The sequence below is a fragment of the Ceratotherium simum genome, chromosome X, assembly GCF_057802395.1.
Source record: "Ceratotherium simum simum isolate JZ-2026a chromosome X, ASM5780239v1, whole genome shotgun sequence".
NCBI lineage: Eukaryota > Metazoa > Chordata > Mammalia > Perissodactyla > Rhinocerotidae > Ceratotherium > Ceratotherium simum.
In genome coordinates this window covers 1,721,726-1,749,644 of record NC_141940.1, presented here as the reverse complement: position 1 = coordinate 1,749,644, position 27,919 = coordinate 1,721,726, and the positions used below count along the sequence as shown (strand labels likewise).

Here is a 27,919-nt window from a genome sequence, read left to right as displayed (position 1 = left end):
GCAGCTTCCCCTCCACCTGCAGGAGCGGCCACGTCACCAGGAACCTTAGTGTGGAGTGCTGAAGAGTCACGGCACTGAGACCGGGGAAGTGAGGCCATGAGCCTGTGTCTTGGTTTTACTGAGCTTAAGGCCAACTCAAAGGAGGTGCCCGATGGCAGCTAGATTTCGGGACTGAGTAGAGAGGAGCTGCAGAAGCCACAAGAGAGGATGTGCTCCCTAAGGGGGGGCCTATGGAGGAGGACAGAGGTCCTCAGTTGGAAACAGGCGGGGCTGAGGAATTGGGCAATTAGCCAGACTGCAGTAGGCAAAGAGGGACAGCGGAGGCAGCCCACCTGCAACACTCTGTTGCGAGGTTTGCTTTTGAAGGCAAGTCGAGAGGGAGGCTGTAGTCAAGGGCAGTCCAAGGAAAGGTCGTGAACTCAGGGGAGGAAGACTTGAGCAGATGGGATCTCAGTGCCCATGGGAGGGCTGCTGGGAGTGCCTGGATGAGCAAGCTGGTAACCAAAGGAGTGGAAAGCAAAATGCATGGTGGAGGCTCCCACCCCAGCGCAGCGTGCATCCATTTGGGCCCACCGAGACGGCCCGATCTGAGGTTCTAGGCGTCAGCTCTGGGAACTCTCTTGGCCCCCTACTTCCCAGGGCTCTGGGCAGAACCAGATGGGAAAGGCGGATTTGGACTTTGGGCTGCTTCCCTACCCACACTTCAACCTGAAAATTCTGGCCCTTGCACCCGCCTGACCTAAGAGCCGGTGCCACGCGGTAGAAGGGAACAGGGGACATGTAAACGGGAGCGAGGACCCACGGCAGCTCCCACAGCCACCTCCAAAAGCCAGGGCTCCAAGTTCGGTTCCCAGCAAATCCCTCTGAGCCGCCCTCGTGGGCTCGCCTTAGGAGCCAAGAGGCGAGTGGTGAGGGAGGAGGAGGTCTAAGTCTCGGGCCCAATTAAGAGAACAGATGGGGAAGGGTTTGGGGGCTTTTAAGGTGAGAAGGCCTGCGCTGATCCCGCAGGCTGGTATAAAGCGCCGTGACCCCTGGGCAGCGCCAGGGCTGGCAGGCATCGGGGACAGGGCTTTCCAGAGCCATGGCCCAGCAGTGGCGCCCCCAAAGGCTTGCAGGTGGGCAGCCGCAGGCCAGCTTTGAGGACAGCACTCAGGCGAGCGTCTTCACCTACACCAACAGCAACGCCACCAGAGGTGAGCTAGCAGGTGCCGTGGAGGCTGGATCACACTGGCTGGAGTGGCCCTCCTGGGACACTAGGCCCAAGTGGCCACACGGGGGGCCATCGGCCACCCACCCCACCCAAGAGAGTCTCTCTTCTGCACATTGTGAGATGGTCTTCTCCCTTAGCTCTTATGATGATGTGAATGGGGGGGGTCCTTTCTGAATATAAAAAGACACCATAATATTGATGTATATTTTCAAACCACAAAGGTTTCCCAGATGCCTTGAGAATCCCTGTCCCAGGAAAGTTCATTGACTCTCTCCTTGTGCCCCCATACTGCTGGCGAGCACTCATTACTTTCAATTCTGAGGTGTCTATCTGCTGCACTGCCCTGAGCTTCCTGGGGCAGGAGCCGGGTCTGACTCACCTTTGCTTCTCCCGAAGCCAAAAGGAGGCAGGAGGCTGGAGAAGGCTGGCCCGGAGGAGGGTGAGTGGCTTTTAGAACCTTAGGGTAGGAAGAGACTGTAGCAGTCATCTTGTTCTCCTCCAGTCTGGCCCGTAGCCTTTGGCTGCACGCTCCGGCAGAAGAGGCTCGCTTGACTCCCAGGGCAGCCTTTCCGCTGCGAGCTGTCCTGGGAGAGAGAGGTTAGGCCCAATAGAAAGCTGAAAACTCTGTTGAGGCAGCCTGAGCTCTGCCCTGGGAGTGGCCCAGTCAAAATGCTTTGCATGTGAGCCCTACAAACAGCTGAGGACCCTAGTGACCCCCAGCCCCCGGCTCCCTTACCCGGGGCCCTCCTCCAAACCAAAGACCGTTGGTTCCTTCAAGAACGTCTCATGCACCATGGTTTCCAGAAGCTACAACAGGTCCTTGACGGCCAGGGCAGTGATCAGCAACAGGATTCCCGGGCCAAACTGGTTGAGAACCCTGAAGTTGGCCTCGGCCTGATTGTTGGCTCCCCAGAATGTCCTTGACAGGGACGCAACAACGCTCTCCCTGGAGGCCCCGGGGCTTCGTCGATGCCCAAGATTCCTTTTTGTAAGGTTTTTTTTTCCAAAAATTCAATATCTACCAAGGTAGAGGGGAGAGTATAATGAACTCCTGGGGATCCCTCACTCATCTGATTTCTGGAAGCAGATCCAAGACATCACATTTCCTCCATAAATCCTCAGTTGTACCTCTAAGAGGAAACGACTCTTTAAAAACCATAACAACAATGCCATCACACCTAAAAGGTGACATCGCCTAGATGTCATCGCATCTCCTAGTCAGTGTTTACAAACAGGTCACACATGTTTTCACTTTGCCTGAATCAGGGCTCACGTAAGGACCGCAAGTTCGGATTGATTGGTACATCTCTTCGTCCTCTTTGAATTTAGAGGTTTCCCCCTCGACCTCCTTGCAATTTATTTGTTGAGGAAAATGAGTTGTTTGTCCCTGAACTCATCCACTTGAGACTTTGCTGATAGCTTCCCACGTGCGGCTTCCCATGTTGCTCTCACCGTGTTTGTTCATCATTCCGTTTCTGTAGCCTGGCAGCTGATCTGCAGATCTGCTGGGAGGCTGGTTGGATTTGTGGGGTGTTTTGGCAAGACTGCTCCATTAGGAAGGCATCCCTTTTTCCAGGGTGTTGGCAGCTGCTGAAGCTCCATGCCCGGACCCATTAAACCACTGGGGATTGCAAAATGGTGACATTCTGACTCTCTTACCCTGCCTTCATCTATTAGCTAGACTACTTCGATAAAGAGATACACGCCCTCAACTACTTTTAGGTTCCCCAGGGGTACAGTGTGTATGGAAAAGGCAGGGGAATGCTTGATTCTTTCCTTTTATTTCTCCCATTTCAAAAGAATGACTTGTTTCCCCAGTGGAGCCAGTTGGGTTTGACCTCTGTGTCCCCTTTCTCTCCCACTAAGAATCCTGTTCTCAAGGGCTTTGGATAGAATTAGAATCTCATTTAATTATGCATTTCCTTTATCTCACACACATTCACGATAGTCTCAGAATAATGACACCAACACTGCCACCAACAACATGATTACCAAAAACGTAACACTGGACAGGTCTTTTTATCCATCGGGTATACGCCACTAAGCTCAAGGAGTCAAGCCCCTTAGAATAGTCCCTGACTTTGTGATTATGCCACCCAATGGATATGCATTTAAGTCCATTTGTTTTATTTTTGATTTTCAGGAATTGCTTTTTAAATTTTAATCTTGTTTTACACTTATGTAATAAAATATTTATAAGATTGCAAATTCAAATCTAGAAAACAAGGTATATTCAAAGAAATCCTGCTTCCCTGCCCGCACCCACCCTTAATCTCCCCCGTCCCTGTATTCCTTAGAGTCCCTTTGCCTGGGTGTTGACTGTGATACCCTTCTTGTGCTCATTTCTTCCTGAAATGAGTCCTGGAACTTTCAGGAGGGAGGGGCAAGCTGGGACACCTTCTCTGGTTGCACTGCCAGAGGCCCCTCCGCTGTGGCCTCCCACATTCGGAGCACTCCTGTCCCCTCCCCTACCATGCACAGCCCTTGTCCCTGCCCCGTCCCTCTTGTCCCTGCCCTGCCCAATTGGGACTCCATGGGTTGTCTGGGAAAGATGCTCCAGCTGACTCATTTTGAAACTGTTCCAGCTCCTTGCACTTGCCTGCAAGCTGGAGTGTTCCAAAGACCTCCTGGTTCCAGCCACTGTTCTCAAACTAACCCACTGTACTTTCTGGAGAAGATCTGTTGGCACTTTGGGGTTCTCTGATCTTGGGTCTATTGGCAGCCCCTTTGCTTCGCTCTGCTCCCTTCTAAGCAGAGTAGTCAGAGGTCTGTCCCTGGGGATCCTGTGCCATCTGGCATGGTCGCAGATGTTGATGGGTTTCCAGGAGCTCCCTGTGGTAAGGGCAAATGAGGCCCGTGCACAGAGGGGAGCAGAGCTGAGCGAGGGAGACAGAGTGCTGGGGTGTCATGGCTGCTGTAGGGTCCAATTGTGCTGAGGGTGAGATTTACCCCGCCCCTCCTAGCCATGGGACCCAAGAAATCTCCATTTTTCCTAAGCTGGTTTGAGTTGAGTTTTTGTAACACACAACTAAAAGGTCCTGGTGAATCCAGAGACTCTTTGCTGTGATACGGCAGCAGGCACTGTGACTCATATCCCCTACAGGTATTCTGCGAAAAGTAATGATGACGAAAAAGGTTCTTTCAACGCAGAGAGGTGGAGGGCCACTGTGTGACAGTAAAGGGGAGTCATCCCCCCCTTTTCATCCTGTGTGCGTTTCCTAGGACTTCCATGACATTCACCACAAATTTGGCAGCTTAAACAACAGAAAGGTATCCTCTCCCAGTTTTGGAAGCCAGCAGTCCGAGATCAAGGGATCCGCAGGGTTGGCTCCTGGTGGCTCTGAGGGAGACTCCATTCCGGGCCTCTCCCCCAGTTTCTGGTGGTTGCTGGCAATCTTTGGTGTTCCTTGGCTTGTGGAAGCATCACCCTGATCTCTGCTTTTCATCTTCACGTGGACTTCTCCCTATATGTGTTTGTGTCTGTGTCCACAATTCTCCTTTTTATAAGGACTCCAGTCATATTGGATTAGAGCTCACCCTAATGACCTCATTATAACTTGATCACCTCTGTACAGACCCTGTCTCCAAATAAGGTCACATTCTGAGGCACTGGGGGTTAGGCACTCCAGAGGACTGGCCTGGTGAGTCAGCCCAGGGAGCGATACCCAACAGAGATGATGAGGAGTTCTGCCCTGTTAAGTTCAAGGATGCCCGTGAGGGTGTCCAGCAGGCCATAGCCTCTGGCCTGAGACAGGATGGAGGGAAGGTTGTTTGCAGATGGGCAAAGCTAGAGGGAAAGAGCCCATTGCAGGCGAGGGCAGTGGGCAAGAGGGCAGGAAGGTTGAGGGGGAGGTTCTGACGGGGCAGGGAGGAGTGGGATGGAGTAGCAGTATGGGTGGGTGATGCTGCTGCCCAGCTCCTCTCCCCACTCTGTACCTCCTGCCTCCAGACCCCTTTGAAGGCCCCAATTACCACATCGCTCCCAGATGGGTGTACCACGTCACCAGCACCTGGATGGTCTTTGTGGTCATTGCGTCGGTCTTCACCAATGGGCTTGTGCTGGCAGCCACCATGAAGTTCAAGAAGCTGCGCCACCCTCTGAACTGGATCTTGGTGAACTTGGCAGTTGCCGACCTGGCAGAGACCATCATCGCCAGCACCATCAGCGTTGTGAACCAGATCTATGGCTATTTTGTGCTGGGCCACCCTATGTGTGTCGTGGAGGGCTACACCGTCTCCCTGTGTGGTAAGTCAGCTGGGGGCCCAGGCTCGAGGGTGACCCAGCCTGCTGTGAGTAAAGGAAACACACGGAAAACCTCCAGATGTGCCCCTGGTGCATGTGCAAGGTACATGTTTGAAGAGAGACAGACCTGCACGGGAAGCTGGGCTGGGGTCATCATGGAGGTGGGAGGGCTTGCAGGGTTCTGGAGGCTTCTATCTGAGCACCCACTTAAATTTGGCTTGCTTAAGTCCAACACACCCTGAGTGCCTACTCTGAGTTAGGCTCTGCCTGAGGACAGCCAGTCTGGGGCTGTGCAGCTGGCATGGGAGGAGACAGATGTAGAGCCAGATAATCCCAGAACAATGTGGGAGGGGAGGACTCTGCACGCCCCAGACAGAACTCCCACCCAAATCAGGCGAAAAGGCTGAATTAGAGAGGGCAAGGAGAAACGGGATATGGATCCAATGGGGAAGGAATGGGGAAAGCAGGTGTTAGAGAAAGAAATTGACCAAGAGACCCACCATCCTGTGGACCTGAAAACACTTTTTGGAGCATGAGGTTTTGCAGGTAGGCGGGGGGATGCCTCTCCATCCTGAAAACTGTTGGCTGCTCTGGATGGAAGTGACATTTGAGGCTCAAAGCCCTCGTCTGTCTGATCTCCCCTGCAGGGATCACGGGGCTCTGGTCCCTAGCCATCATTTCCTGGGAGAGGTGGCTGGTGGTCTGCAAGCCCTTTGGCAATGTGAGATTTGATGCCAAGCTGGCCATCGCGGGCATCACCTTCTCCTGGGTCTGGGCTGCTGTGTGGACAGCCCCGCCCATCTTTGGTTGGAGCAGGTAAGGAGGCCAGGGTGCCAGAAAGGTGGCTCCTTTAGGCCAGAGTGGGGAGGGTCAGACTCTTGATTCCTTCTATGACCTCAGGGCAAATTTCTTCCTGTGTCTGGACCTCTGTGGCCCCATGAGTAAAGCGATGATGGACCTGTTTGAGCGTGCGGTGTCTATGAATCTGCCTGGCTGCAACATGGAAATGGGCCCCATGGTCTCTTAGCCTCTAGAAGGGTCTGTTTCTCCCAAGCATGAGCAGTTCACGGGAGCACACGGAGAAACGCCGATGAGCTCAGGCCATGGGCATGGCTGTAAGCAAAAGCAGGGCACATTTGGATTCCAGGCCTCTCTTGCCCACTCTGCCCCAGGCCACTTTCTTGCACATTCTGAGGGGCCCCCCTTTCAGAGGCTACTTGGGTTGTAGGTACATCTAGGCCTATAGGTCATCTGTGTCCTAGCCAGGCTGCTTCTTTGGAGGAAGACTCACATTTCCGCATAAGTAGCTCAGCCGTTTGAGCGGGAGGGATGGGACAAGGACGCTGCAGTTCCCTGTCTTCCGCTGCAAGCTCGGGAATAAGTCCTCGTGGTGTTTGGAGAGGGAATGCTCTTTCCTTCTCATAGCTACCCTGGAAGCAAATCCCTTTATTACAGTGGCTGCCTAGTAGATCCCAGCAAGATGATTCAGGTATTCACAGGTGTTCTTAGAAGGCAAGAGGGCACCTCACCCTCCCTTTGTAAAAAGGGGATGTGAATGGGGTGATGAAAATGTTCTGGAACCAGATAGTGGTGATGGTTGCACAACACTGTGAGTGCACCAAACCACATAATTATGTTATCTGTATTTTACCGCAGTAAAAAAAAAAAAGAGGGGGACATGAGACCTAAAAACTGACAAGGATTTACCAAAATCCTAACCAAGTGTTTCCTCTTGGGGTGATGAAAATGTTTTGGAACTAGATAGAGGCGGTGGATGCACAACATTGTGAATGTACTAAATACCCCTGAATTGTTCACTTCAAAAACGGTTAATTCATGGAATGTGAATTTCACCTCAATAAAAAAAACCAACAACCCTACCCAAGTCAGTGGGGTGCCTGGGCTGGGGCTGGGGGCAGGTTGCCTTGTCCACATCAGGATGGGCTGCCTGCCCTTCTCTCCAGGTATTGGCCCCATGGCCTGAAGACTTCATGTGGCCCGGATGTGTTCAGTGGCAGCTCATACCCCGGGGTGCAGTCTTACATGATTGTCCTCATGATCACGTGCTGCATCATCCCCCTCAGCGTCATTGTGCTCTGCTACCTCCAAGTGTGGCTGGCCATCCGAGCGGTAAGCCCCGCACCCTCCTGGCTTCACCCCAGGCTGGTAGGATGTCTAGGCTGGGACAGAGGATCACCCAGTCCACTCTCCTGCCCCCAAACCAGATGTGAATCCGGCAATTCCTTTGGGGCTGCAGTTGCAGCCCTGGCTCCCTTGTCCTCACCACTGCCAGATGGGAAGGGACTGCCCCCCGCTTCGTGGAGGGGCTCAATAAGGCAGCAGAGCTGCATTTCCTCCTGAGCCTGGACAGGTGTCCCCAGGGTGGAAAGCCTGCCTCTCCCACCAATGGAGTGCAGCCAGCCAGATCTGCAAGTGAAACCTGCAAAGGAAGGGATGTTTTGAAAAGGCAGCCACTGGAGTGCCTTTGTTCCCTTCATGGGGCTGTTGGGGTGGGTCAAGGAGTGGATTCACATGTGCCATCTGCTCCCAGACCCACTCTCCACTCTCCTCCCTGGACAGCTGATCTGGTCCACAGCCACGCCCCATCCCCCCATGGGCAACCCCCAGCCCCGAAACCCATGCAGGCTGGGCTACCACTGGGGAGCCCCCGCAGGAAATCAGAGCAAGGCAGGAGAGCGAGATTGGGTCCTGAGGTGCTGAGAGCTCTGTGCTCCTCTTGTGGTCCCCCAAACATCATATGTAAGTTGTCCCTTTGTCAATCAACTCACCTACAATCAATTTGATCTGGCTGTACCATCTGTTTCTGTTGGGATCCCGTTTGGCATAGGCAGTAGAAGGCCCTTCGGGATGGCACCTTCCCTATATGAAGCTGCTTGTGCCCACAATCGGATCAGCATGTGTTTGTAAGCTCTTTCTAGAGTGGAGGCCATGGGGCTTGAGATAATCTCCCCTCACCTCACTGCCTTCAGCCTGTAATTTGCCACCCTTCTTCCTCCCCCCAACTCATTGGTGGTCGGGGATCAGAAGCAACTTAGCTGACTCCCGCAGGTATCCAACCACAGCTTTGGCGGTGGGAGCTCTGGGCTGTGGAGCCCAGGCTCCAAAAAGTGCTCCCAGCCCTCACAGTTACTCCTCATCCCCACTCAGTTGCCTGCTGTCAGTCCCTGCCCACAACAGGTGGTGGCCAGCCTCTGTGTCTTCTCCCACCCAGCCCCTCAGACCTGAGCATGGGAGGGGACACTCTGATAAAGGACCAAGTCAACCTAAGAACAGCCTCCTTAGCTCCTTCCCAAACTCCTCATGGGAGCCAAGCTAAGCTGAGAGCTTGGAAGGCCCTGGCTCAGGGCCATCTTAGCCAGGCCCAGCTGCATGATACCTTTAAGCCTGCATGAGCTCCTCCTGCAAGGCCAGGCCAGGCCGTGCACTCACTCAAGTGGGAGCTGGCTGCTGGCTGGCTGGAGTGCTGCAGTGGGTGGGCCCATGTCCTTCTCCCCACAATTCCTCATCCCTGGGCCAACCGCATCTCGCTGCCTCCCCAACTCACTGCCCAAGCAATAGCAACACAGAGTCCCCTTGGATACAGAGCCCTAAGGGACTCTCCCACTCACTGTCCTTGGGCACAACTCTCTGTCTCCCCCAGGTGGCAAAGCAGCAGAAAGAATCCGAGTCCACCCAGAAGGCGGAGAAGGAGGTGACACGCATGGTGGTGGTGATGGTCTTTGCGTACTGCCTCTGCTGGGGGCCCTACACCTTCTTCGCATGCTTCGCTGCTGCCCACCCTGGCTACGCCTTCCACCCTCTGGTGGCCGCCCTACCAGCCTACTTCGCCAAAAGTGCCACTATCTACAACCCCATTATTTATGTCTTTATGAACCGGCAGGTAAGTCACTCCCTTGGCAGAGCAAACTAGCAATAGACCGCCCCCTACCCGCGGAAGAGCCCAGTGATGGCTCCCACCTGGAATCGTGTTTGAGGGGAGCCTCATAATGACCTCCCAGACAATGACCAGAGAAGGATCAGCACATGACCCAGCCCCAGCCAGCCCTCCCTCTAGAGTCTGTTATGGTCTTGGCCTGGGCATGGGCGTTTCCTGCAGTGTGCTGTGTGCTATGGGCTCTTCCCTTCTGTTGGCCTCAGGGCTGTCCTGGAGCTCAAACCCGAAGACTGCCTGAATACTTGCACAGTGACCCTAGGGGTGCCCTTCTTGCTTTTATAGGCACAACTCTTCTCTCAACCTTGATCTTTCCATCTTCCAACCCTAACTCCGACAGGGACACACTGACCTGAGGCTTTCATGACTTTATGAGTGAGTTCAGGAGGGACAGACTGTGGTCCTGCCCAAGGTCTGGCCAGGTGGCAGCCATCATGGGCTGGAATATTGGGCCTCAGCAGCAAACTGCCCACAACTCCCAGGCCTCTTGGTTGGTTACACATGACCATCGAGGCCCATCACCTTCCAAGTGCAATGTGCCCTATTCTTCCTGGACCCCATCACATCCACTTCAATAAGGGGCAGCTGTGATGTGACTTGATGGTGACCAGAAAGGTCCATGAGTCAGAAACATTGCCTCTGCAGGGGCCTCACATTTCACCAGACCCAGTGCACTCCTTCCAACCAGCCCTTCTCTGCTCCCCCATTTACAGTCGCCCCAACGCTTCCCCCCCACCTGGCCCTGACTCTCTGTCGTGTTCATTAAGTGCGCATTTTTTGGGTGATGTTTAAGCATTAAGTAGGACTAGTACCACAATCGATTCCCCAGGACTCCACTGTTGGCACCTCAATATTCAGAGTGTAGTTTTATCCCTGACCTCTGTTTCCTGTCTCTTTTTAGGCCTGGCTTTTGTTTGTGGAATCCTAGGCTACCTTGCCAAGTACTGTCTTTACTTGAGTCTTTCCATTCTCCCTTTCTGGAACTCCCCCTCCTAGACAGATGTCTGCACTTCTGGACCTCTCCAGGTGTTCAAACTGTGCTTTCACCCTTTCTACATTGTTATCCTTTCCTGTTGCATTCTGAGAATTTTCTGGAATGGAGCTCCATAAGGACAGGGAATTTTGCTCCTTTTGTTCACTCCTGATCCCCCTAAGACTGTGTCAGTTCCGTTCCGATGGCCATTCAGCCCATTTCTTCTGTTATTGATTTCAGCAATTACGTTTTTTATTTTTGAGATTTTTGATGCTGGAGGAAGCTGGAGGAAGTCAAGAATAGGCCTGGAATATATAGGAAACACTTCTGGTCTGTATTCTCAAAGCATTGTCATTAGCTCACTGATGATATGAGGTATAATTTGAGAAATGAACACAGCCCAGATCTCTTTAGTGGCCAAGCAGCAAAGAGCAGGGTCTTCCTGATGCCAGAAGACTCTCTTGGCTGAAGAGATAAGGTGGTGGCTAGACTGGTGTCTACCTAGTCCTCATCTGGCCCCCAAACTGATGGAATAGAAACAAGATGAAAATCATGTTCCTTTTTACTAAAATGCTTCTGAGTCTCTTCCCAGACATGCTGGATACAGGTCATTCTATGCATGGGCCCCTTAGCTGGCATCATCTTTGGTCACTGTATGAGTTTCCTGGGGCTGCCGTAACAAACTACCACATCCTGGGCAGCTTAACACAACAGAAATCTATTCGCTCCCAGTTCTGGAGGCCAGAAGTCTGAGATCAAGGTGTGGGCAGGGTTAGTTCCCTCTGAGGGCTCTGAGAAAGAATCTGTTCTAGGCCTCTCTCCCAGCTTCCGGTGGATGCCAGCAATCCTTGGCGTTCCTTGGCTTGTAGATGAATCACCCTGATCTCTGCCTTCACCTTCACGTGGACTTCTTTCCTCTGTGTCTGTGTGTCTGTGTCCAAATTCCCTTCTTATAGGGACACTAGTCATTGGATTAGGGCCCAGCCTACTGCAACATGACGTCATGGTAATGTACATATTAATCACATCTACCAAGACTCTATTTCCAAGTAAGGTCACATTCACAGGCTCCAGCGGTTAGGACTTGAACATATCTGTTTGGGGGACACAACTTGACCCACAATAATCACCATCAGCTGCTAAATTAGATGACTTATATGACCAACTAGTCAGGAATAGAGCATCCCCTTAAGCAAGGAATAACCGGAGCGTTTCTCCATTCTCCTTGTAGGATTCTGAATAGTAGAAGAGAAGGTGTTAAGTCATCACTTAATGAACACCTTCCTCAGAATGCCCCAACGTCACTTTTAGCATAGCACATTGGCCCTTCCTGCTCTGCTGAATAACACTTTCTCTCCTGCCAGTTTCGAAACTGCATTTTGCAGCTTTTTGGGAAGAAGGTGGATGATAGTTCTGAACTCTCCAGCGTCTCCAAAACGGAGGCCTCATCTGTCTCGTCTGTGTCACCTGCATGATTCTCTCCCAGCCCCGACAACAAAAAGGTCTGCCTCCCACCAGAAAATGTAACCCCTGCCCGACTCATCAGGGCTTTGGCTACCACCCCCACCTCCTGCCCCTGCCTCTTCATCCCTGTGAAATAAACATAGTTTCTCTTTGCCAAAAACAACAAAGTCACAGAGGCTGCCACTGCAGTTTGGGGGCACCTGCGCCTCCAAGTGTTCGGTGACTGGGTCGCAAGAAGGTGAGGGGCACAGAGAGAAGAGCACCCCTGCGTGCCTGAGGCTTTCATCTCTTCCAAGCCTTGTGTCTGGAAGATGGTGTGGAAGGGTCGTGAGGAAGGGAAGTGCAAGGCGGTGGGTGTCCCCTACCTCTCACCAGGCTGGTGGGGATGGAAAAAGAAAGGGAGAGCTGAGAAGTGGCTGTCTGGGCAGGGCTGACTGGACACCCTCCAAGCCCGGAAGGTGGGAGGAGCTAGCAATCCCAGGCCCTTCAAGGCCCATCTGATAGAGGCTTGGAGTCCTTGGAATACAGTCTCCATCTGGAGGGGACCCAGGCTTGCCAGTCCATGGCGGGGACAGTGTGCCGCTTCTGCCAGGCCAGGGCCCCCAGCCCGATCAGCAGGAGTGTGGTGCACGTGCGCAGGCGCGAATTCACCAGCGGCAAGGGGCAGGCACACACGGTGGAGACGAAGACCAAGAGGATAGTGGCCAGTGTGAGCAGCAGGCTCACAAATCGTAACATGAATTCCTGGGGACGGCTCCTGAGGCTCTCCATCATTTCCAGTTGGGTCACTTGCTGTAGAGTTTCGAGCTTGGATATACGGCTCTTGAAGGTCTCCATGACCTCCTGCAGGTGACAAGAGCACACACCCTCACCAGAAGTCAGAAGGGAAGTGTGGTCATTTACTTGCATTCCTAAGGAGTGTGCAGCAAATGCGGGTGAGCTGGAGATTTAGGAGGAAATCGAGAACCTAGAGCACATGTCCTGGGAGGGGCCGTGTGTCCAGCCACAGCGAAGGTCTGATTTGACTCGGCCACACTTCCTCATCCAGTGTGGTCGGAGACTGAGAACCTGGCCGTGGCAGAGCTGACAGAGGAGAGGAGTAGAGGCTGAGGGTGTGGAAGAGGGGGAGGCTAACTGTCACAGGGGAGGGAAACCCTTTACCTGCACTTGCTAACACAGGGTCAAAGGCAAAGGTTCCCAGAGGGTGCTCCCCATACCAGTAGCAGCTCCTGGGGACTCATCAGCACCCCCTCCCACTCCAGGTGGTTCTGACACACCCTCGAGTATGGGAACCACAGTGCCCAAGTTCCCAGAGTAGCCAAGCTGCGTCAGGGGAAGTGCGGCATGAACATCAAGACTGGACCCTGCTGGCTCTGACACAAACGTGTGCGGCTCTGTCTCCTTCCTTGGCTTGGGAGGGTCTCAGAAAGGACTCGCTCATCCTTTGCTTCTCTCATCCCTCTATCCTTCTCATTGGCCATTTCTCAGCAAGCTCCCCAGGAGGTTCTCACCCATATCTCCTTGGCTCTCTTGTAGGACAGGTAGGCCATTCTCTCTTCGGTGCAGGCCAGGTTCTGTTTGAGGTGGTAAATCTCATCCAGGTGTCCCTGCAGGTGGTCATTCACCTGTTCTTCCATCGACACTTGTCTTGGAGCAAAAGAGAAAGTTATACTCCCTGAGTAGCCTGCCCAGAGCTCATGCTGGCAGTGAGCGGTCCTACATCCAGACTAGACTTGAGTTCAGATTCCGCCTTCCACCTCTCTCCCCAAGCTCCAGTCAAACCCTGGCTCCTCCACGTCTGCCTCAGAGCACCCCAAATGCACATCAGCCCCCACACTCTGATATTCACATATCTTTTATATATAGTGACTCTTTTGTAACAGCTTTACAAACATAGTGATAGATTAGAAGTTGTAGAAATCAAAATCTAAACTACCCGTGTATGCTATTAAACTCCACATATACCCCAAGCACCAGTGTGTGGCATGCAGTAGTTACTCCATAAAGATCTGTTGATTACAGGGATGGAACAGTCACAAAAGACCACATAGCGTATGATTCCATTTATATGAAAGGTCAGAAGAGGCAAATCCAGAGAGACAGAAAGGAGACGAGTGGGTGCTGGGGGCTCGGGGACGGGGGAGGTGGAGAGTGACTGCTAATGGGCGTTGGGTTTCTTTTAGGAGTGATGACAATGTTCTGGAATGAGATAGAGGTGATGGTTGCACAGCTCTGAGAATATACTAAAAACCACTGAATTGTACACTTTAAATGGGTGAATTTTATGGGATGTGAATTATATCTCAATAAAGCTATTATTAAAACAAAAACAAAAAATTGGATTGTGGTAATGGTTGCACAACTCAGTAAATTTATTAAAGATCATGGAAACGTACAGTTAAAATGGTGCATTTGATGGCACGTAAGTTATATCTCAGTAGAGCTGTTAAAAAACACACAAAAAAATCACACCCTGTTGTTTATGGCTATGTATATAAGTAGTAAAAGTGTAAAATCATGTGTGGGAAAGCTAAGTGCTCAGGGAGAAGAGCGAGGTGGGTGAGAGGGGGTGGGACTGGGGGTAATGAGAGATCTTCAAGTGAATCTTTTAAAGTTTTATTTCTCAAAAAAAAAATAAGATTGGAAGCAAATACGGTAAATGTTAAGATTTGAGAAAGCTGGGGGTGGGTATACAGCGTTGATCATGTTATTCTCCACATTTTCCCTGGGTTTGGAATATTTCGTAATTTTAAAAAACTCTGAGGTTCCTCATTTTGGCACAAGGATGGGCCAGAAGGTCAGAGGCCAGGTGGCTTCTAGCACCGTCATTTAGGGAAGAGCAAGAGAGGTTTGACCCAAGCCAGGGCAGTGGTAACGCTGAAGAGGAAAGGTACTGGAGCGCACTGGAGACACAGAATGGCCAGGGGGGCCCAGATCCTACCATCACTGTGGCTCTGGTGTGCACGAGAGTATAACCAATGGTGCTACGGCACAGACAGGGAATGTGAAGCGAGGAGGTCAGTTTGGTCTTGCTTCAGGGACACCCACTTGGAGATGTCCCCCAGGCAGCTAATAAGCTGAACACTCATTTGTTGAAAGCTAATTCATCAAGAGCCAGTTCATAACAGCATTTGAATATTCCATTAGTTTCAAGGAATATGCCATTAGTCTCTGCCCTGCTCCCTATTGAGAAGAGAGTGGGCTGACAAAGTGGCCATGGTTACCGCCCACAGAGAGGGGGAGATGGCAGGGTGTACACCCCGAAAGTAGATTCCTCATGACTGTCTTTCCATTTACACAAAAGATCTAGCCACAAGAACATTCAATATATTAACTATGTTCAAGTATATATTCATGATATATTCTTCATGAATATGAAGTCAACAAATAGATTCTTCATTAATATATTTATAAGAATTTATGAATACATTCTTAAATGTATTCTCGAATATATTATTGAATAAGAAAAGGTTAATTCCTAAGGATATTCTCTCACTCTCCCCTTCTCTCTGGACCCCAGCCTCCTCGCCCTCTGGCAGCAGCGTCCTGGCTGCAACATGGCTGACTCTCTTCCCTGACCCTCCATTGGTCAAGGACTCCTCTCTGTCCAGCTCCTACAGTCACAGAGGCAAAGGGACCACCCTGGAAAATACTCTTACAAAGACAAAATGATGATCAGTCAACCAAAATGCCCCCCAAATCTTCCAACGTTGTTAAGGCTGCCCTCTCCAATACAAATTGTCCTAAACTTTATTGTTCCTGCAAAAGAGTATATTCTGGATCATATCTGAGGATTGGCTTTTGGCAAAGTGAGCTAGAACCCAATGGCCTGCAACTTGGAAGACAAGTCCGAGATGGAGAAATAGATGTAGGGGGATCAGGCAGTGTGGATAGGGCAGGGTAATGTGGCAGGGACAGAGGAGCACCTCCTGAGCAAATGTGCGGGCCCTAATTGCAATCGCACACATCCCTATGAGAGGGAAGCAGAGGGAGCTTTTACACACAGGGGAGAAGACAGAGCAGAGATGTGAAGATGCTGGCCTTGAAGATTGGAGTGATGCAGCCACAAGCTAAGGATCCCGGAAGCCACCAGAAACTGGAAGAGGCCAGGAATGGATTCTCCCCCAGAGCCTCAGAGGGAGCAGGGCCCTGCTGACACCCTGACTTTGGCCAAGTAAAACCGGTTTCAGACTTCTGACCTCCAGAACTGCAAGAGAATAAATTTCTATCGTTTGAAGCCACCAAGTTTGGGGTAATCTATTATGGCAGCCATAGGAAACTCCTCCATGGTACTACTGGCATCTTGTGGGTAAAGACCAGGGATGCTGCTAAACATCCTACAATGCAAAGGATGGCCTCCCACAACAGAGAATCATCTGTCCCAAAATGTCAATAGTGTTGAGGTTGAGAAAACCTGGGCTAGGGTGACACAATTCAGAGTTTAGGGCCCACCACGTTGTAGCTGAATTTAAGAGGCTGAAATTTCAAAGACTGACCATACCAAGTGTTGGCAAGAGTGTGGAGCAACTAGAACGGTCATACACTCCTGGTGGGAATGTAAAATGGTACAACCATGTTGGAAAACAGTTTGGCAGTTTCAAAGTTCTACATAAATCTACCCTATTATCCAGCAATTCCACACATGAAAGCATATGTTCACAAAACGACTTGTACAAGAATGTTCATAGCAGCTTTATTCATAACAGCCTCAACTGGCAGCAGATGAATGGGTAAACAAACTGTGGTGCATCCACACAATGGAACACCGCTGAGCAAGAAGGAGGGAACTGCTCCTACACACAATTTGGATGAATCTCAAAATAATTACACTGGGTAAAAGAAGCCGCCAGACACAAAGGACTACATACTGTATGATTTCATTTACATGAAATGTCCAGAACACATAAATCCTGAGAGAGACAGAAAGCAGACTGGTGGTTACCTGGGACTGGGAAGGGCAAATGGGGAGTGATGGGGTCTCCTTCTGGAGTGATGAACATGTTCTGGAACTAGACAGAGGTGATGGTTGCACAACATTGTGAATGCACCCAATACCACTGAATTGTATACTTTAAGGTGGATAATTTTATGTTTTTTGAATTTCATCTCAATTAAAAAATAAAAAAGAGGGGCCGGCCCGGTGGCACAGTGGTTAAGTGTGCGCGCTCCACGCCGGTGGCCCAGAGTTCGCAGGTTTGGATCCCAGGCACAGACCGACGCACCGCTTGTCAAGCCATGCTGTTGCAGCATCCCATGTAAAGTAGAGGAAGATGGGCACGGATGTTAGCCCAGAGCCAATCTTCCTCAGCAAAAAGAGGAGGACTGGCATTGGATGTTAGCTCAGGGCTGATCTTCCTCACACAAAAATAAAAAATAAAAAAGAAAGCCCTCTTGAAACCAAATGGGCTTACCTGTGAGAAGTGTCACAGGACTTTTCAGTTTGAAATCTCAATTAGTGGCGCCCCAGAGGAGACATGACAATCACAGGGGCCTGGGTGGTGACTACACAGGTGTGAACACTGGTGACACTTCATTGAGTTGAACACATTATGTCGTGTGCCCTTTTCTATGTCTGCATCTAGCTCACATAAAGGTTTTTTAAAAGATTTGAAGGAGATAACATGTTTTTGAACATGCAACAAATTCCTATGTCCCCTTCACCTAGCTTAGGAAGCCACACGGTGAGGCCAGGACGTGTTGACATGCTCTCAGGTCTTCACTTCCCAGTCATGTGGCCGGCTTGTGCCTCTCTGAGACTGCACTGCCCCATCCGTAAAGTGGGTGTCTGAATGCTACAGGTGAACAATGCTACAAGCTCCCTGTGGTCACCGCTATTACATAAAGTCATCTTCAGCCCATTCTCCATTTCTCCTGGTAATCTGAGTCCTACAGACCTGGTTTTCGCTTCTAATGTATATTAATCAGGATAGGCTAACTGCTGTCGCCAACAACCAGAAAATGTCAGTGGCTGAATAAAGAGTTTAGTTCACACTCCTGTCACAGTCCAATGGGAGTGGGGGCTGGCTCAGAAGGGCAAGCTTGTAGAATTTACCCAGAGTCTGTGGGGGAGGGAGGTCGCCCTGCTCCCCTGCACAGTTGGCAGATTCTGATTTGCTGAGGGGTTATGGGCTTACTGGAGCACAACAGTGCTGCTGGCCTGTGCAGCATGGAAACATGAGATATACATAACTGCCACCAAGCCCTTGTCTTGCTTTACATAAATCCGACCTTGGAAACGTTATTTCAGCAAAGGGGTTTTTAAGAGTCTCAAGATTTTAGATTTGGTTGTCGTGTCCTATGAAAATCACCTCCAAAAGAGACTTGTAGTTCTGACTGGTTATCTTACTTGACAGTGGGTTGACCTGTAATACTCTTTTCCTGCCCTTTATGGATTTGTCAAACAGTGTAAATGCGGGTAAGATTTCCCTGTGGAAACAGAAGAGGGTTGATTCCCACGTGCCTCTTCCCCCACAGTTCTTACTTTCATGAAAATGCTGAGAATCTTGGCTCTTCTAAGCGAATCCCTCCCTCCCGGCCAGGCTGTTGGAAGGATTACAGTTAATGCAAGTACCCAATGCATCAGCATGTGGGGGTCGGGAGGGAGTGTGGCACCCTCAGGGCCAATGAGACCCCAAGAATGGTCCAAATAGGAATGGAGGGGGTCCTTGGAGAGACCGAGTTTGCCTTTTGCCTTTTTTTTCTATTGGTGGGTCTGAGTCTTGTCTTAGACGAAAATAAAATCGACCCTCTGCACAGTAGAGAGAAAGCATTCTCTAGAAGGCAGTCATTTTCAGAACAAACATCCCCTACGGGACCTTGTGCCCCAGCTCAGCCACGAGCACAGGTGAAGGGATCAGGGCTGGTAAGGGGACTCCAGTCCTGCCTGACATGTCATTCCAGCAGACAGGGACTGGGAGGCCACCTCCCTGACTGACGATGGGTGCCTGCTGGGCTCACTACCACCACAGCTGTCTCTTGCCGCCCCAGTCAGAATGGCAGATGCAGGGAGTGTCTGGCAGGACCCTGAGCTGGAGCCTTGTTCTCCAGCAGAAGGCCAGGCAGGTGTGCAGCAGCAGATGAGCCCTCTCCACTGTGGGGCCCAGTCACCAAGAGGAACACTGACCTGCTCCTCCCTACCTTCACCTCCCCCTGACCCTCCAAGCCCATGTCCTGGCTCCCTTTCACCCTCCCACAGACAGTCCTGGGGGCTGTCCCCAGAGACAAGGTGGCAGAAGGGGCTCCGCCTCACCTGCATCTCTCCTCCTGAAGGGACTCCAGCGACACCTGCAGGTCCATCATATACCTCTCTTTCAGGCTCCGAAAGGACACCTGGAGGCTGAGATGGAACTTCTTGACTTCTTTCAGCTCTTCCTCCATCTTCTTCAACAGCAGGTTCTGCTGCTGAGCCACATGCGTTGTCTCTGAGGACTTCCCCTGCTGCAAGCCCAGGAAGCGACTCTCCAGAGGAAAGTGTCTGACAACGTCAGGCAGACTGGTAAACAGGCAGTCTTCCCCACCTGGCTTGGGGGGCTCCAAAGACGGGGCCTCCTCGCTGGGCTGCTCACAGTTGTCCAGGCTGCTTTCTGCCTTCAGCACTAAGCCCTTGGGCCTGCAGCCCCCCTCCAGCTTCTGTAGCTGCTGGTGACACTGTCGGAGCCTTCGCTCGATCTGGGCAATGGTGGCAGAGGCGCGCTGGTTCACCTTCTCAAAGGCCTGCCGGATGTGGGGGGCCTGGTGCCGGTCGGCATTGGACACCAGCTTGAGGTAGCCCATAGTGTTCTCGTCCCGACTGGCCTTCTCCACTCTCAGCTGCTCTGAGAGGTAGAGGATGCGGTGCTTGATGCTCTCCTGTAAGTTCTGGGCCAGCTCCCCATCTGAGAGGCTGGAGTGGCCACTGGGGCCATCCTCGCTGGATGACAGGGACTTGCATGAGGGCACGTTGGAGGGGAGGGTTGCACTTGGGCTCTTGGTGTATTCCGCCTGGGTTGGGAAACAAGAAATTACAAAACAGGTACTTCTGTGAGCTGCAAACTGTAGGAGAATTGGACACATTATTGCTTTGCTCTATAAGAATACCTACGTATGAGAAATCAAAGCATATCTGGAGACAAATGAAAATGAAAATACACCATACCAACTCATATGGGATGCAGCAAAAGCGGTCCTGAGACGGAAACTCATAGCACTACAGGCGCACCTTAACAAACAAGAAAAAGCCCAGGTAAGCAACCTCAAACTGCGCCTAACAGAATTAGAAAAAGAGGAACAAACAAAGCCTAAAGTCAGCAGAAGGAGGGAAATAATAAAAATCAGAGCAGAAATAAAAGAAATTGAAATTAAAAAAACAGTAGAAAGGATCAATGAAACAAAGAGCTGGTTCTTTGGGAAGATAAACAAAATTGACAAACCCTTAGCCAGACTCACCAAGAAAAAGAGAGAGAAGGCTCAAATAAATAAAATTAGAAATGAAAAAGGAGAAATTACAACATATACCACAGAAATACAAAAGATAAGAGAATACTATGAAAAACTATATTCCAACAAATTGGACAATCTACAAGAAATGGATAAATTCCTAGACTCATACAACCTCCCAAAACTGAAACATTCAAAGAAGACTTAATATCTATCCTTCTCAAACTATTCCAAAAAATAGAGGAAGATGGAACACTTTCCAACACATTCTATGAGGCCAACATCACCCTGATACCAAAGCCAGGCAAAGATAATACTAAGAAGGAAAACTACAGACCAACATCCCTGCTGAACATAGATGCAAAAATCCTCAACAAAATATTGGCAAACCGAATACAGCAATACAGTAAAAAGATCATACACCATGATCAAGTGGGATTTATACCAGGGACACAGGGATGGTTCAATATCCACAAATCAATCAATGTGATACACCACATTAACAAAACGAGGAATAAAAACCATATGATCATCTCAATATATGCAGAGAAGGTTTTTGACAAGATCCAACATCCATTTATGACAAAAACTCTCAACAAAATGGGTATAGAAGGAAAGTACCTTAACACAATAAAGGCCATATATGACAAACCCACAGCCAACATCATACTCAATGGGGAAAAACTGAAAGCCACCCCTCTGAAAACAGGGACAAGACAAGGGTGCCCACTCTCGCCACTCTTATTCAACACAGTACTGGAGGTTCTGGCCAGAGCAATTAGGCAAGTAAAAGGAATAAAAGGAATCCAAATAGGCAATGAAGAAGTGAAACTCTTGCTGTTTGCAGATGACAAGATCTTATATATAGAAAACCCTAAAGAATCCATCGGAAAACTATTAGAAATAAACAACAACTATAGCCAAGTGGCAGGGTACAAAATCAACTTACAGAAATCAGTTGCATTTCTATATACCAACAACGAACTAACAGAAAGAGAACTCAAGAAGACAATCCCATTTACAATTGCAACAAAAAGAATAAAATATCTAGGAGTAAATTTAACCAAGGAAGTGAAAGACCTATACAATGAAAACTATAAGACATTATTGAGCGAAATCAATGATGACATAAAGAAATGGAAAAATATTCCATGCACTTGGATTGGAAGAATAAACATAGTTAAAATGTCCATACTACCTAAAGCAATCTACAGATTCAATGCAATCCCAACCAGAATCCCAAGGACATTCTTCACAGAAATAGAACAAAGGATACTAACATTATATGGGGCAACAAAAGACCCCGTATAGCTAAAGCAATCTTGAAAAAGAAGAAGAACAAGGCTGGAGGGATCACAATCCCTTACTTCAAAACATACTACAAAGTGATAGGAATTAAAACAGCATGGTACTGGTACAAAAACAGACACACAGATCAATGGAACAGAACTGTCAGTCCAGAAATAAAACCTCATATCTATGGGCAGCTAACCTTTGACAAAGGAGCTAAGGACATACAGTGGAGAAAGGAAAGTCTCTTCAATAAATGGTGCTGGGAAAACTGGACAGCCACATGCAAAAGAATGAAAGCAGACCATCTGCTATCGCCATTCACAAAAATTAACTCAAAATGGATCAAAGACCTGAAAGTGAAACCTGAAACTATAAAACTGTTGGAGGAAAATATAGGTAGTACACTACTTGTCATCAGCCATAAAGGGATCTTTTTGAATTCCGTGTCTACTCAGACAAGGGAAACAAAAGAAAAAATAAACAAGTGGGACTTCATCCGATTAAAGAGCTTCTGCAAGGCAAATGAAACCAGGATCAAAATGAATGGGGAACCCACCAGCTGGGAAAAAACATTTGCAAACCGTATATCTGACAAGGGATTAATCTCCATAATGTATAAAGAACTCACACAACTGAATAACAAAAAAACAAACAACCCAGTCAAAAAATGGGCAGAGGAAATGAACAGACACTTCTCCAAAGAAGATATACAGATGGCCAATAGGCACATGAAAAGATGCTCAACATCACTAGTCATCAGGGAAATGCAAATCAACACCACACTAAGATATCACCTTACACCCATTAGAATGGCTATAATCACCAAGACAAAAAGCAACAAATGCTGGAGAGGCTGTGGAGAAATGGGAACCCTAATCCACTGCTGGTGGGAATGCAAACTGGTGCAGCCTCTATGTAAAACAGTATGGAGATTCCTCAAAAAATTAAAAATAGAAATACCTTATGATCCAGCTATCCCACTACTGGGTATCTACCCAATGAACCTGAAATCAACAATCCAAAGAGGCTTATGCACCCCTATGCTCATCGCAGCATTATTCACTATAGCTAAGACATGGAAGCAACCCAAGTGTTCCTTGACTGATGAATGGATAAAGAAGATGTGGTATATATATACTATGGAATACTACTCAGCCATAAAGAAAGACAAAATCGTCCCATTTGCAACAACATGCATGGACCTGGAGGATATTATGTTAAGTGAAATAAGCCAGAAAGAGAAAGACAAACAGGGCATGATTTCACTCATATGTGGAAGATAAACCAACACACACACAGATAGAACTGTTTGGTGGTTACTAGGGGCTAGGGGGGTGGGAGGTGGGCACAAGGGGTGAAGGGATGCACTTATATGGTGACTGATAAACAATAATGTACAACAAAAATTTCACAATACAAAAAGAAAAAAAAAAAGAAAAAGAACAACAAATTATGAATAAAAAAAAGAATACCTGCGTATGCACAGATATTTACATATGCAAGATTTGTGCATTCGAGATGGGCCCAACGCAAACTGGAGAAGGCGAGTTCATCTTCTGGGTCCCTCTTCCTCCTTTTCAGCACCCAACTCCTTGCTCTACATGTGTACCTCACTACAACCCCCAGATGGCTAGAATCCCCCTTCTACACCTTCCCTGTCTGTTCTCGGACTTCTCTTCCAAGAATTACCAACTGTGGGTCTCTTTTTATAAAGAACTATTTTCGTAAACTATGGAATAAAATTCCCATTAACCCATATGGCTTGCTGTATTGCTGCTGCCAGGCAGATAGAAGAGGTAGGCAGGGAGATTTGCATCCTAACAGGCTCATTCCTTCATCCAATCATTCATTCAATACATATTTCCTGAGCACCTACCATGCGGTACAGAAGTCAGATACATTCCTTGATCTCATAGAGCTAACAGTCCAGAGTGGAAAATTCTATTGTAACACAAACGAATGAGTCTCTCACACGGTGAAGGATAATAGAGCACCGCTTTCAAGACAGAGCCCAGTTCAAATCCTGACTCTACCACTCTGGGATCTTGGACAAGTTAATAAACCGCTTGGAGGGTCAGTATTCTCATCTCTAATATAAAGATGGCTGGGGCCAGCCCGGTGGTGTAGTGGCTAAGTTCGTGCATTCCGCTTCAGTGGCCCAGGGTTCGCAGGTTCAGATCCCGGGCATGGACATACACACCACACATCATGCCATGCTGTGGCGGTGTCCCACATATAAAATGGAGGAAGACTGGGACAGATGTTAGCTCAGGGACAATCTTCCTCAAGCAAAAAGAGGAAGACTGGCAACAGATGTTAGCTCAGGGCCAATCTTCCTCACCAAAAATAAATAAATAAGTAAATACAATAAAGATGGCCATAGCAGCATAGCTGGGACACAGTAGACCAGGGCAAAGTGGACGGTGATGAACTAGGAGAAGTAGGTGGGGTCAGAGAAGGAAGAGCCTCTGTTCTGTTTCTATTTTTTACCTCTAAGAGCCTTCAGGACTGTTTTTGATCTGAAATGCTTTCCCAGTGGCAAGTCAGCAGTGATGATATTGTAACAGATAGCTTGGTTCTGTGTATTTTATTGTACGCAAATTATACCTCAACTTAAAAAAACACAATGTGATACCACTATGCACCTCACAGATTGGCAAAACTTAGACTAACAATAATAAATGTCAGCGAGGATATGGAGCAACAGGAACTCTTAATCACTCCTCGTGGGAGAGTAATTGATACAAGCACTTTGGAAAAGCATTTGGTAATACCATAAAGTTAAAGACATGCATACCGAATGGCCCAGCAATTGCATTCTTAGGTATATCCTTGGCAGACAGGTACACTCATGTTTCCAATAGCCAACTGCTAGAACTTTCCCATTGATAGTAGAATGTATAAATGAACTGTAACATATTCGACACTATACTACTATACAGCAATGAAAATGAACTACAGCCTTGAAAATATGAATGAACAAGCATAATGTTTAACAAAAGAAGACAAACACAAATGAATCCATACTATATATGGTTCCATTCATAGAGAGTTCAAAAGCAGGCAAAATGAAATGGTGTTTAGGGATGCATACACAGCCAGTAAAGCTTAAAGAAAAGCATAAATATCAGGATAGTGGTTCCCACTAGGGTGGGAGAAGGGGATTGTGATTGGGAGAGAGACATGGAGGCCAGGGTGCTTGAGCTGAGTAGTAGTTCAATGTGAGTTCACCTTATCATTATTTCCTAAACTGTATGTTGATGTTTTTTGCACTTTTCTGTACATATGCCAGATTTCACAATTTTTAAAAACTTTAAAATGTTCAATAGATGGATTTAATAGCAGATTAGAAAACACTGGAGAGAGAATTAGTAAATTGTAAAACAGAGCTAAAGAAAGCATCCAGAACGTAACACAGAGGCAAAAAGAAAGAGAAAATTTGAAAAAACTGAAAAATAGAAAATATGGAAGATAGAGTGAGAAAGTCTAAAAGGAATCTAATTGCCATGCCCCAGGGAGAACACAGAATGAAGCAGCAGCAAGATTTTAAGAGATAGTCACTAAGAACTTTCCAGAAACTATGAAAGACACAAATCCACAAATTCAAGAAGCCCAATAAATCCCAAACAGGAAAAACAGAAATAGATTCACAGCTAGACACAAGATCTTAAAAGCAGCCAGATTAAAAAAGCTGATTACCTTTAAAACCATGACTTTTAGACTGAAAGCTGACTTCTCAATGGCATCAGTGAAATCCAGAAGACACTTGAATACTATCTTCAATACGCTGAGAAAATAACTGTCAGAGAGAAAAAAAATAGGTCACATTCAAAGAATCAGAAATATGAATGTCTTCAGACTTTTCAGCAAAGCACTGGGAACTAGAAAACAATGAAGTAATGCCTTCCAAATTTGGGGGAAAAATGATTTTCCAATCTAGAATTCTAAACCAAACTGTCAACTGTGAGGTTAAAGACATTTTCCAACATGAAAATACTCAAATAGTTTACCTCCTCTGCATTCTTTCTCTGGAAACTACTAGAGAAGGTGCACCACCAAAACCAGAGAGGAACCTAAGAAAGAGGTAGAGATGGGATCTATGAAACAGGGGCCCCAAACCAAAAGAGAGGTTTGGAGAATGCAATCTCCAGGATGATGGAAGGGGATCCCAGGCTGGTGGCTGGGCAGTGGTCCTAGAGGGCAAGGCAAAAGACTCCAGGAGGGAGTACGCCAATGGAACGAAATGAATGGAATGCCAGACACCTTTGACCAGCTGGAGAGGAGATGTAGATAGTTGGGGGAAGTGCTGACCCATGACAAGTAGTAGAGGAAAAGTAGCACAGGGGCAAGGGGGAGACAAGTGCTAACTCTATGGAAAACAAAATGTCAGGAGAGAAAGGAAAAGTCATCAGGATGATGACTCAGTGGTAACTAGGGTTTCCATGGACTCGATAATGTGAACTCCAAGGAATGTTCTAACCCAAATCACTGTATACCATACTGGAAGGAAGGGGGGCGGTGAAAGAGCTACATCATCATCTTTTATAATAAGAAGTCAATAGATAATTTCTAAAAAATAAAGAAATAGCACTATAAATTTATTTAGAGAATTAGAGCTAAATGCCAAAAGAAACAGCTAAAAGGGTTAGAAATGGTTGATTCTGGGGAGTGGACGATTTGGTGGGTGGAAGCCAAGGATTGCTTTTTTTGTAATAAACCCTGTAGAACTATTTAACTCTTTGGACCAGGGGTTGGCAAACTATGGCCCAGTTTTGTACAGGTGTAAGCTAAGAATGGGTCTTACATTTTTAAATGGTTCAAAAAAAATTAAAAGAAGAATATTTTGTGACACGTGAAAATTATATGAGATTCAAATTTCCATGTCTATAAACAAAGTGTGATTGGCACACAGCCACACTCGTTCATTTACATATTGTTTATGGCCAAGTTTGTGCCACAGCAACAGCAGAGCTGAGTAGCTGCAACAGAGACCACATGGCCTCAAATATTTACTGTCTGGCCCTTTACATAAAAAGTTTGCTGACCCCTGCTTTAAACTATGTTCATATATACCATTGATAAATGAAAGAACTAAATAATTGTTTTAAAAGGAAGTAGGAAATAGGAAAGATTAAAATTTGCTAATGACTTGTTCTATTGCGGAATTTTACAGATATCATATAAAACTCAAAATTGAAAAAATATGTTGGTGAAAAAAATTAAAAGGTAGCCACTAGAAAAAAGCCAGGTACATAACATCCAAATAACCAAGAGGAGAAAAAAAAATGGAAGTCAATTAATCCAAAAAAAGGAAGGAAAGGAAGAAGAAAAAGAAACAAGATATCAGGGTAAATAGAAAATATAAAATAGGATGCCAACAAAATGTGATTATCAACAGCTATATACCATGTTCTTGAAGAGAAATACTGTAAATATGTCAGCCCTCTACATATTAACATATCAATTCAATGAAATCCCAATAAAAACCCAATGGGAATGTCTTATGAATCTTAAATTAGCGGATTCCAAAATTTATTTGGAAGAGAAAATGCAAAAGAATAGCTAAGAAATTTTTGAAGAATAATAAATATGGTCTTGGGACAATTGGCTATTTGAAAAAAATTTAGAGTGCCACCTTACATCATATACAATAAGAAAGTTAAGGCAGAATAAAGAAGTAAACATAAAAGTGAAACTCTAAAAGTATTACAAGGACATAATTGGAGACCTTTTTATAATCCTTGTGTGGAGAGGACTTTTCTAAACAAGACTCAAACCAAAATGCCATAAAGGAAAAGATTTACATATTTAACTACTTAAAAACATATTTTTAAACTTTCTTATGGAGAACAAAAGCATAAAGTTAAAAAGAAGCAATATTTAGGTTTTGGTTCAAACACTTGCTGCTTCTTAAAAATCAAGTATCAATAAATATAACTTCATCACTTTAAACACACACTCACAACACAAGATGGAATAAATTGTGACAACAATAACCTAGAAGGGGAAGAGGAAAGCGATCTAACTGACTTAAGTTTAAGGAAATAAGAGGTTATCAGATAATGGACTATCTCATCTACAAGATTTTTTATACAAACCTCACGGTAACCACTAAACAAATAATCAGAACACAGTCACAAATGATAAATAAAGAGAAAACTAAAAAAATCAACTTACACAAATACCAAACTAAAAAAATCAACTTACACAAATACCAAACTGAATTGGTGGTCCAAAACACACGGGACGAGAAACAAAGGAAATGCAAAAGAACCAGAAAATGAGCGAAAAAATAGCAACATTAAGTCCTCATGTATAAATAATCACTCTAAATGTAAATGGATTGAATTCTCCAATCAAAAGACACAG

The 27,919-nt window shown here is 47.4% G+C and overlaps 2 protein-coding genes across 2 annotated transcripts; one reads left to right on the top strand and one right to left on the bottom strand.

Moving 5' to 3' along the window:
• Window positions 1-1,081: 1,081 nt before the first annotated feature.
• LOC101391553 (long-wave-sensitive opsin 1) lies at window positions 1,082-11,853 on the top strand. The gene is made up of 6 exons (XM_004443325.2): window positions 1,082-1,193; window positions 5,160-5,456; window positions 6,101-6,269; window positions 7,418-7,583; window positions 9,115-9,354; window positions 11,743-11,853. The coding sequence occupies exons 1-6, from the start codon at window positions 1,082-1,084 to the stop codon at window positions 11,851-11,853; spliced, it is 1,095 nt and encodes a 364-aa protein (XP_004443382.1).
• Window positions 11,854-12,328: 475 nt separating this feature from the next.
• Window positions 12,329-25,342, bottom strand: TEX28 (testis expressed 28). Its single transcript, XM_004443326.2, has 4 exons — window positions 25,250-25,342; window positions 19,092-19,822; window positions 13,354-13,489; window positions 12,329-12,685 (listed from the first exon to the last, which is right to left on the bottom strand). The coding sequence occupies exons 1-4, from the start codon at window positions 25,259-25,261 to the stop codon at window positions 12,329-12,331; spliced, it is 1,236 nt and encodes a 411-aa protein (XP_004443383.1). The 5' UTR covers window positions 25,262-25,342.
• Window positions 25,343-27,919: the final 2,577 nt, after the last annotated feature.

Excerpts from the sequence above, each read along its gene's own strand:
- LOC101391553 (XM_004443325.2), top strand. The coding sequence starts at position 1,082 with ATGGCCCAGCAGTGGCGCCCCCAAAGGCTTGCAGGTGGGCAGCCGCAG. Across the intron at positions 6,270-7,417 it reads CCCATCTTTGGTTGGAGCAG|GTATTGGCCCCATGGCCTGA; the intron begins GTAAGGAGGCCA and ends CCTTCTCTCCAG. Across the intron at positions 9,355-11,742 it reads ATGTCTTTATGAACCGGCAG|TTTCGAAACTGCATTTTGCA; the intron begins GTAAGTCACTCC and ends CTCTCCTGCCAG.
- TEX28 (XM_004443326.2), bottom strand. Across the intron at positions 13,490-19,091 it reads CTTCAGGAGGAGAGATGCAG|ACAAGTGTCGATGGAAGAAC; the intron begins GTGAGGCGGAGC and ends TTTTGCTCCAAG. Across the intron at positions 12,686-13,353 it reads AGAGAGCCAAGGAGATATGG|GAGGTCATGGAGACCTTCAA; the intron begins GTGAGAACCTCC and ends TGTCACCTGCAG.